The sequence below is a fragment of the Lolium rigidum genome, chromosome 3 (genome assembly GCF_022539505.1).
Source record: "Lolium rigidum isolate FL_2022 chromosome 3, APGP_CSIRO_Lrig_0.1, whole genome shotgun sequence".
Classification (NCBI taxonomy): domain Eukaryota; kingdom Viridiplantae; phylum Streptophyta; class Magnoliopsida; order Poales; family Poaceae; genus Lolium; species Lolium rigidum.
Genome location: NC_061510.1, coordinates 124,551,395 through 124,562,186, shown reverse-complemented (window position 1 = coordinate 124,562,186; position 10,792 = coordinate 124,551,395). Strand labels below are relative to the sequence as shown.

At 45.4% G+C, this 10,792-nt stretch overlaps 2 protein-coding genes across 2 annotated transcripts; both read left to right on the top strand.

The window, feature by feature from the left end:
* Window positions 1-417: 417 nt before the first annotated feature.
* Window positions 418-4,478, top strand: LOC124698169 (phosphoinositide phospholipase C 2-like). The gene is made up of 9 exons (XM_047230685.1): window positions 418-902; window positions 1,996-2,192; window positions 2,316-2,451; window positions 2,528-2,779; window positions 2,868-3,094; window positions 3,227-3,344; window positions 3,553-3,705; window positions 3,778-3,864; window positions 4,007-4,478. Exons 1-9 carry the CDS (start codon window positions 471-473, stop codon window positions 4,295-4,297), a joined length of 1,893 nt encoding a protein of 630 aa, XP_047086641.1. The 5' UTR covers window positions 418-470; the 3' UTR covers window positions 4,298-4,478.
* Window positions 4,479-4,599: 121 nt separating this feature from the next.
* On the top strand, window positions 4,600-5,499 carry LOC124698168 (rhodanese-like domain-containing protein 10). The gene is made up of 2 exons (XM_047230684.1): window positions 4,600-5,098; window positions 5,259-5,499. Exons 1-2 carry the CDS (start codon window positions 4,659-4,661, stop codon window positions 5,449-5,451), a joined length of 633 nt encoding a protein of 210 aa, XP_047086640.1. The 5' UTR covers window positions 4,600-4,658; the 3' UTR covers window positions 5,452-5,499.
* Window positions 5,500-10,792: the final 5,293 nt, after the last annotated feature.

Sequence of the window (10,792 nt, the reverse complement as noted above, 5' to 3'; positions counted from 1 at the left end):
TTAAACAAACTCTCAACCAAACACCAAATTTGTCTAGACACTAAGTATTCAAAAAAGAGGTGATGCACACTCTCAATCTCTTTACAAAAAGAGCTTTCCATTGGTTTTGGAATACCCCTATGTCTTAAGTTATCTTTAGTCATGATTTTATTTTGTGAGAACAACCAAAGAAAAACCTGTACTTTAGGAGAAACTTTCAAATCCCAGAAAGCAGGCAGGAAAATAGAAGCCACTCCGCTAAAATTGATCAAACCGGACATGGATTTTGAAGAGTAAAACCCAGTTGTTTCATAAGAACAGATAAGCTGATCTTTACTTGTCAGTTTCTCTCCGTTTTTATTTATTTAATTTAATACTCCTAGGTAAATTTTGCGTCTCCTTGTCTCCTGTCCTCTCCTTCCACCGCCAGGCCGGACGCCACCTTCGAATCGCCCCTAAAAACTCGCAATGCGGGAACGAGGAATCCCAAAATGGAGAGGAAAAATTCTCCGCCCACCCCCACACGCCGGGGAGCAAACAAGGAGAGAAAGCCTGGCGATCCAGGGGGATCGGGCGGCGAGGCAGAGGCGGCGGAGATGGGGACGTACAAGTGCTGCATCTTCTTCACGCGCAGGTTCGCGCCGGGCGAGGCGTCCACGCCGGAGGACGTGCGCACGCTCTTCGCGCGCTTCTCCGGCGGCACGCCGTACATGGGCGTCGACGAGCTCCGCCGCTACCTCGCCGCCACCGGGGAGCCGGGCGCCGGCGGCGATGCGGAGATGGACGCGGCGGAGCGGATCGTGGACCGGATCCTCCAGGGCCGCAGCCGCACCCCGCGTTTCGGGAAGCCGGCACTCACCATCGACGACTTCCACAGCTTCCTCTTCTCCGAGGAGCTCAACCCGCCCATCCGCCAAGCCAAGGTAGCAATCCGCTGGTGTTCCCAAATGCCGCCTGACATATGTCTTTTTATTTATTTTTTGTGCGTGTCAATTGTGAGTTTGGATGTGCATCCACACGCAGTTTACACAATGTGGTGAATTGGCAGGCATTTGCCGCATCACGGATTACTGCAATTTAGAAAGGAATTTGTGCTTGGCAAACTGCTCTGTCATTTGAATATATATTTCCAGCCATTGGCGCTATCAAATGACCATGTGTATGGCACAGAAATCCTGTTTTGCTTGGTTCCGAAACATAATTCCAAGCGTGGTGCAAATGCCACTCTAGTGTGAAATGTTTTGAACTTTTCATGCTGCATCAAAGCTATTTAGCATAACTGTAACAAAACATAAATGCATACAAATTAACTGTTTCTGAAACGTTACTGCATTGCCTTGCCCAACTGTTGGAATGTTGTGTCATGATGCATCATGCTCAGCAAGCTGATGGGTGTTGTACTGAATTACTGAGACCACTTTAGTAGAGAAAATAACTGAATTTCTCGAAACTCTGATATGGCTAATATTCTGTTTGCCATTATCTGCTCTTATTTATTTACTGGCTTTATCTGAATATTCTGTTTGCCATTATGTGCTCTTATTTATTTACTGCCAACTATCTGTTGCGACTAGCATGAGAAGCTTCGTTTTGATTGTTGATGTAACTTGGAGTGTGCTATGTGGTTTGAGATGTCTGTCGACTGTAAAAAAAAGCTATCTGGCATAACTGCAACAAAACACAAATGCATACCAATTAACTGTTTCTGAAACGTCACTGCATTGCCTTGCCTAACTGTTGGAATGTTGTGTCATGATGCATCGCACGCAGGAAGCTGATGGCTGTATTACTGAATCAATGATACCACTTTAGTAGAGAAAATAACTGAATTTCTCCAAAGTCTGGTGACTAGCTTTATCTGAATATTGTGTTTGCCATTATTTGCTCTTATTTATTTACTGCCAACTATCTGTTGCAGCTAGCATGACAAGCTTCGTTTTGAATTTTGATATAACTTAGAGTGTGCTGTGCTATATTGTTTGAGATGTCCGTTGACTGTAAATCTCGTGTCCCCAGGTCCATCACAACATGAATGCACCATTGTCCCATTATTTCATATACACCGGACACAACTCATATCTTACTGGCAATCAACTTAGCAGTGATTGTAGTGATGCTCCCATCATCAAGGCACTACAAATAGGTGTCCGTGTAATTGAATTAGACATGTGGCCAAATTCTTCTAAAGATGACATTGACATTCTCCATGGAAGGTACGCTTGTCAAATCCTTCATTGAAGAGAGAATTTTTCAACATCAAGTTGTTGCAAGTAAATTGTACTACAAAGGTTACTCCATATGCTATGACTTCATTCTTTTCCTTTGACTCTTCGCAGGACACTTACGGCCCCAGTATCACTTATGAAATGTTTGACATCCATTAAAGAATATGCCTTTGTTGCATCTCCCTATCCTGTTATTATTACATTAGAAGACCACCTTACATCTGATCTTCAGGCAAAAGTAGCTACGGTAATTGTATTTTCTTTATATGACTAACATCTTGGTGCATTTGATTCTCTCGTACCTAGTTCTGAATTCTATTTAGATGGTCCTTGAAGTATTTGGAGATATCCTGTACTATCCTGAATCAAAACATCTTCAAGAATTTCCTTCACCGGAAGCACTGAAGGGGCGAGTCCTCCTGTCAACGAAGCCCCCAAAGGAGTACCTTGAAGCAAAGGGTGGCACTATGAAAGATAGAGGTACTGTGCCAAAATTTAGCAAAGGAGAAAATGAAGAATCAGCATGGGGCAGAGAAGTTCCAGATATTCAGGATGAGTTGCAAGATGCCAACAAGGTACTTGATTTAAAGTTACACAAAACATTTCTTCCTTTTTTTACCTCAACATTTGTATGTCGGGACTTATAAAATGGTGCTCTAACAGCATCAGGACGATCTATTATACCGCGAAAGAGATGTGGATGAAGATGAGAAGAAAGCACGCAAGAATGCGCCACTGGAGTATAAGCACCTGATTACTATCAAGGCAGGAAAGCCAAAGGGTTCTGTTGTTGACGCCTTAAAGAGTGACCCAGACAAAGTTAGGCGTCTAAGTTTGAGCGAGCAAGAACTTGCAAAAGTGGCAGCACGCCATGGTCCCAACATAGTGAGGTTCGTTTACTATTGAATTGCTCAGCAAACATTGGAGGGAGACAATCATACTATTGCATTTCTGTGCATTGAAACTATGTTTATCCACTTCTTTTTTATTACTGAAGTGCTCATCCTGTTTGCTACAAGCAGCTTTACGCAAAGAAATCTACTGAGGATATACCCAAAGGGAACCCGCTTCAATTCATCCAACTACAATCCATTTCTAGGCTGGGTGCATGGTGCTCAAATGGTGGCGTTCAATATGCAGGTTATGATGTTAGCAAGAGATTATAGTTGCACTGAATTCCTACAGCTTACAGATCTCTAGTTACTGGGAATGAATTGCCTTAATTGGTTGCGTTATGGTGCATATTTTTTCCTTAAGGAAACAGTTCCTCTGCTATTTGCTATGATGGTCCCTAACTGTGTGCTCTTCAGTTGTCGATAGTATAAGGCCTGACATTTTATTTTTGCAGGGATATGGAAGAGCCCTTTGGTTGATGAATGGATTCTACAAAGCCAACGGAGGCTGTGGCTATGTGAAGAAACCAGACTTCTTGATGCAAACTTGTCCGGATGGAAAGGTTTTCGATCCGACAGCAGATCTACCAGTGAAGACAACACTCAAGGTACATAACACATTCCTTTGCTTTTCTATCTGAAATGTAGAAGTGGGTTTCACTTGGCTACTTGTTTCTCAGGTCAAAGTGTACATGGGTGACGGTTGGCAGCAGGACTTTAAGCAGACACATTTCGATTCATATTCTCCTCCAGATTTCTATGTAAAGGTATTGCCAGAACCACTGCAATTTGAATGCAATTTGACGTGCCAAGTTAATACAATTAACTCACAGCCAACTAAAGATAAAACTGAGTGACACCAAACCTGACGCATTGCTGATTGCTTTTCGAAATCCCCTCAACGAGCAGGTGGGCATTGCTGGAGTTCCGTCAGACTCGACGATGAAGAAGACGGGAGTCGTGGAGGATAGCTGGGTCCCGGTGTGGGAAGAGCAGTTCACCTTCCAGCTGACGGTACCGGAGATCGCACTGCTCCGGGTGGAGGTGCACGAGTACGATGTGAACGAGGACGATTTCGGCGGGCAGACCGTGCTGCCGGTGTCGGAGCTGTGGCCAGGGGTCCGCACCGTGCCACTCTTCGACCACCAGGGCTTCAAGTTCAAGAGCGTCAAGCTCCTCATGAGCTTCGAGTTCGTCTAGCCAGCTCCCGGCTGGCCGGCAGGCTCGGTGAGCATGTGCTGTGCATGAACACATGTTGTATTATCATGCTGTGAAACGATAGCTAGCTAGATAGATCGATTTGTCTAAGATCTAAGAATTTTTGACTGCTAGAAGAATCACAAAATTTCAGTCGCCTTGCTTGGGCTGGGTCTCTTTGCTGTCTGCTCTGTTAGAGTGATCGTGCGGTCAAGAATTGTAAGCACTCCGCTTTCCCAACGGCGCTGATCGAACCTAGAAAATCATGTGGATAAGACACCTGGAAACGTATCCTTCCCAGGCAGGGAGTGCGTGCCAAGCGCTCGCCAGAGCACAACTGACTAAAACCAAGCAGGTGGAAGCCATGGCAATGGGTGCTGCGGCGACGGCGGCCGCCTGTTTCTCCTCCGCCTCCACAGGCGTCTCTCGCTCTCGTGTCAGGGCGCAGGCGAAGTCGTGGGCCGGAGGGGCAAAGGAGCTGGTGCAGTCCGGCGCGGTGAAGGCCGTCCGGCCGAGGGACGCGGCTGAGGCCATGAGCGCCGAGGGCTTCCAGCTGCTGGACATCCGGCCGGCGTGGGAGCACGGCCGCGCCGCTGTTCGGGGCTCCGTCCACGTGCCGCTCTTCATATCCGACGACGACATGAGCCCGGTGACGCTGCTCAAGAAGTGGGTCCACCTGGGCTACATCGGGCTCTGGACCGGGCAGTCCTTCACCAAGATGAACGACCGCTTCCTCGACGACGTCGCCGCCGTCGTCGCCGGGAAGGATGCCAAGCTACTCGTCGCGTGCGGCGAAGGCCTCAGGCAAGTAAACTAGTGTAGCAGCTAGTCAAAGATCATAGCTTTGCTCGCTGCGGTGATAAACGGAATAGTTGAGTGGCACGCACGATGCATATATGTACATTTTGTTTTCCTGGACACGTTGACTGATGAGACTTTTCGCTGGCTCGTCAATTGATTCAAGGTCGCTGATTGCTGTGAGGATGCTGCACGACGACGGGTACAGGAACGTGGGATGGCTCGCCGGAGGGTTCAGCAAGTCCGTCGACGGCGACTTCGCCGACGTGGAGGGGGAGAGCAAGCTCCGGTACGCCACCATCGGGGGAACTTCCTACATCTTCCTCCAGGTCTTGCTGCTGCTGCAGGTGGTACAGTGAGAAGTTTGGAATGCAATGCCAATATGCCATGGCGCTCACACTACTCGACTCGATCAGTTATCCTCTCCCCTCGGCCTTATGATTTGCTTTATTTGCTTGGCTCAAGTATATTGTACTACGGTAGATCCATCAATAGCGGAAATTCAATTCGGCTCCCGGGTGCGTATGCTCCCTCTACTGAAAAATTATATTTCGAAATGTCAAAAAATTTGGACAAAAAATTATACATGTACATCTTCATAATATACGTGCGTTCGTCAAGTTTCACGAAAAACCAATATTTTGTGTGGTCTATATAAAAAAGAGAAAATTTATCTTGTGAAAAGCATTATTTTTAGCCCTGAATTTTGTCTTTTTTACACACGTCACATGATAAGTAGATTTTTTATGAAATGACTTTGTGAGCATGTAGTACGTGAAGATGTACGTGCGAACTTTTAGTTTCAATTTTTTTAAAATTTAAAACATATGTAAGATGCATTTCAAAATATAGGGAGCATATGGACCCATCAATAGTTACGAAGTTCTACTCTTTAGGCTGCCCCTCTCGCCACTATTCAGTACATTACATTGGCACCACGATGGATCAACCACGAAGTAGACGATGGATCAACCATGAAGTAGGGTGTGAATGTGTGATTGGTTGCTCACAATGGACAAGCTCACATGTGATGGGTCAAAAATCGGTTGTTTGGTAGCCCATAACAAAAGATATTTTACAACATGGTCTCAAAGCAGCTCAGATCAGCTCAGATGTAGGCAAAACATGGCTTAAGAGGAACGTTGGATCCAGCCGTTTCTTCCTAGGCACGATCTGTCGAGCGCAAAAGTGGACCGTCATGGCTGGATATCTACTTAACCTTGCCACTAATCATTATTTTAATACTTCCCGATCTACAAAACGGTGGATCGGTTTGAAATATTCCATGAACAGTTTCTGGTTTAGTTGAATATTTAAATGGCAATTTCGTGTCTCGTTTAATTTTTTTATCTGAATCTAGTCAAGATATTCGTATATGTTCGCGCGATTCCAAATTCTTTTGCGGAGTAGTTTTATCTCACCATCGCCCACGACTTTTGTGTTCACAGACGGTTGATTGCACCCGCGGACGGTTTCTATTTCTATTGCAGGCGAAGAAAACTATCGACAAGATGATTGCACCCGCAACATAATATTGTGCCGTTTCTTTTAGTTTGTATCCGGAAACGCGGGATTCACCGGTCTGCCCACCCACTCACCCACATTAGAGCATCTCCAGTCGCATCCCCAAACCGTTCCCCGAAAGAATTTGGGGCGCGCCGGATAAAAAAAACGTTTCAACCGTGTCCCCCAAAGCCGCTTTTTGTCCGGCGCGGTCCGATACGGTGTCCGGCACCCCGAGCCCATCCCCGCTACATAGGAGACGCTTCGGGGACGCTGGACACACCGAAAAGCGAGGCGGGGAGTGGCGGGACCGACGTATTGGCGGCACATTGAATTTTAACCTAACCGTTGCCTACATCCACATCGGCTGGATGCCTGCGGCTGCTGCCGGTGGATCGTGGACGTGATCTACGACGTGCGCGGCAAGATGTACCTCCACATCGGCTGGGAGAAGTTCGCGTGCTACCACCGCCTCGAAGCTGGCTTCGTGCTCGTGTTCTCCTACTTTGGCGAGAGGGAGCGTCAAGGTGTTCGACGAGACGCGTTGCCATCGGCACTACCACGGAGACAGCGCCGAGGAGGACGACGACTGATGAGTGTTGTTTCTTTCGCAGCGAAAATATGCACGGAGGTTTCTGGTTGTTCTTTCTCGGAAGAACCAACAGGGGCACCGTCAACAGCTGGATTTTCCAATTTGGGTGACTGGGTGTGCCCTCGAGTGTTCTTTCTTGGCAGCGAACAAATGAAACCTTCGATGTCCGGCCTAGTTAGGTTTAGTTATTTTGCAATATTTTATATTTGCGTGAACCATGGTTCAAACATGTATTACTTTGTGAAAAACCATGTTCCAAACTACATCTTCGTGTAAACCACGTTCCCAATTATGTATTAGTTTGTGGAATGTTTTTTCTCTTTATTAAAATAAAAATACAAAAAACTAAAAAAGAGAGTATTTTAATGTTTGGGGACCCGACTGGGGAGCGACGTCCCCCAAACGCAGCACGAACGAAACACGCCCCCAAACGCTCAATCCGGCGCCGTTTGGGGAACGGTTTGGGGGACGCGATTGGAGATGCTCTTAGTAGATTCATTTTTACTACGTTCATTTTAGTTGTAGCTGACCTAGCTAGATTTATATAAACAACACATTTTGTGTATAGATACTAAATATCGACCTCAATTTGAACATATAACGAATGCAAATGTATTTTCGTTCAAAATTTAACTTCCTCACGACGAACTCTTTGAAACGACGTGGACGGCCTCCACGGACAGCAGGAGCGCGAGGCTTGGGGCCCATGTCGGCGCCGTTGGGGCCGGCCACGCGGCTGCAAGTAAGCCCGGCTATGGCAGGGCGTACGACAACAGGTAGATAGGGCTGTTGTAGTTTAGGTTAACCCTCCCTATAAAGATGGGTTATTTTTTCCCAAGTTAATGAAAATCCCTATCGGTCCAATTATATTTGTGAATCAATTGTGGGTGGCCCATTGCGGAAGGGGGAGGACACGCGGGCGGTCCGCACAGACGCGTTCCCAATCCAAATTTGGGCATGTAATGTGTCGTTTCGCGCGCCTCGGCCCGTTTGCATCAGTCCGATGGGCTGGCGATTTTGTGTCCTCGTGTTCCCGTGGAGATGCTCTAAACCCGTCGGCTAAGGTCTCGATGCACGCTCTCCATGGAATGTGCCAAAACCCACCATCAACACGCGGTCAACTTTTACCTTCAATCCCCACACGGTCGTCTCCACCACCCCACCACACCAGCACCTTGCCCCCCCGGTAGCCTAACTGCTTGTTGCAGCTACCCGTGGCGTGTTGCTCCCGCCATGCCTCCCACCAACCCATGCGGGAGATGCCGCCTCCGCGGGTCCTCCGCCATTCTAGACCTCCATCTGAACTCTCTACCTCCGATGTCTCCAGCGAACATCCTATACCGAAAAACCTAAGAACCAACGCCGATGAGCCCCACGCTCGAACTTGACCTCCCTACCCAGAACTCTAAGTTCCATTCCATCCCTCCGCCGATGACGCCGCGAACCTTGTTTTCGGGGAGTTTCTTTTCTCGCTTCTACCGACGATGTTGCTTCTAGCCACCCCATCTTCGAGGCGGTGGGTGAGTCATCTTCTGCTTCCTCCTGCTCATCTTCTTCTTAATGACCACCACCTATGAGGCCAACCCAACAATGGCATGCTGGTATGATGGAGGGTGCACGATGGAGGGTGCGCGCGTCCCAGAGATAATAGACGCGTTGAGCGTCAAATAGGAATCAACTGCATAGCGTTAGCTACGGGGTTCGCACGTAATCATGGTGGGTCGTCCTAGTAACTCGTTCATGGATGTTTCGCTCCTGTTGTTCATTTCTTTTTATGTTTGCATTTGCCACAATTTGTCTAGAAGAAAATCTCGATTTTTTATGTTATATTTTTGGTGAAATAAAAAATGTTTCCAAATACAAAAAGGTGACAAGTTTTAAAATATATTCATGAATTTGAAAAAAGTATAGAAATTTAAAATGTTCATGAATTTGGAAAATAGATCCTGACTTAAAATGCCCTCGAATTCGAGAATTTGAACAATGTCCACGAATTCTAAAAATGCTCATGAATTCGGGGCTTTTAAAATAATATTCAAGAATTTAACAATTTTCACATAAAAAGCTCATGAAATATTCACGAATTGAAAACGATGCATGCATTTAAAAATTCTGAATTTTCAAAATATTATGAAAGTTGTTCATGAATTTGAAAACTGTTCACAAATTGAAAGTGTTCACTAAAATTAGAAAGTTCTCCTAAATTTTCAAATATAAAAGGAGAAGAAAATCAAGAAAACAAAATTATAGAAAAACCTAAACAGTTAATATCTTCTAGAAGCTTCCTAAATCTGACAATTGGAGCCTAAGTGGGCCAACCATTTATTGAACAAAGGCCGGGAGGGGTAGATCGTGGGTTTACGTATTTGACGCTCTTAGAGCATGTCTAACATACCCTCTATTTTTTTGCCCCATAAAACGCGAGTAAAGGCCCGAGCTAGCAGACCTCGTATCTCCACCCCGTAAAACAGAATCCTATGGAATATTCTATTTTCAGCGGCGCGCGGATGGCTATGGCGGCGGCGCGTGGAAAACGATTGGGAATTCTGAAGTGTTCGCGCGCCCTAGCTGAAATGGGATGAGGGGTTAGCCCTGCATTCAGCCTCCCGCCCCGTACAAGTAAAGGGGCGAAGAGCCACCCCGTAGCGAAAACTGTAAAAAATCGACGTGGGGTCTGTTTTACGGGGTCTGCTAGACGGCCGGGTAAAACCCTACCTCATATATCGGCGGTTATTTTACGTGGTTGGGCCTTCTAGGGCGTCTGTTAGACATGATCTTAGCGTCTGTTTGCGGCTCTATGCGTACGGCATACCTAGCACGATGTTGGGCTTGGACCATTTTAACGTTTTCATGTTCTTTATTCTCTCTCAAATTGCTCTTGTTCTGCTAAGACTTTAGCTTGTAATTTTTCAGTTGATATATTCCGGGAACTTATTCGGGAAGAACTATGTAATGATGTTGGTTAATGACTAAAATGCCACATTATAAAAATCGCTCTTATTCAAGATTTGTTTTCTTGTCAATTTTTTTTTGGAAGAAATATGTTTAGATTTTAGATTTTCGAAAAATCTTCAGATTTTAAAAGTTGAGATTTCAAAAAGTATTCAAACTTGAAAATCTTTTAAATTTTAGAAAAGTTAAATTTGAGAATGTTCATATTTAAAAAATAATTCTTATTTTTTTAAAATAAAAGAATCAACAGAAAAAAAAAACCAAACCAAACAGGAAAACAGAAAAAAAAACTAGAGGAAAACCAAACCGGGAAGGTTCCGAACCGTCCCAAAACTTAAAAACAAGGACACCAGAATCCTTAATAGACCGGCCCGCTTAGAGAGATAGCTCTGGCAAAATCTATACACCGACCAGGTCGGTGGCTACCGGCCACCGCACACCCCCTGGTCGGGTATGGGCCAGGCCCATTTGGGTCTGTTTAGCCTGTGCAGTTCGTTTTTGCTTTTTTTTTCTGGTTTCTTTTTCTGTTTTCTGTTTTCTGTTTTCTTTTCTTTTTTCTGTTTTCAGTTTTGTTTATATTTTTTTATTTTCGAAATTTTTAATTTTTAAAAATTGTTCAAATTGAAAAAAAAAATGTTCAAATTTGAAAACCG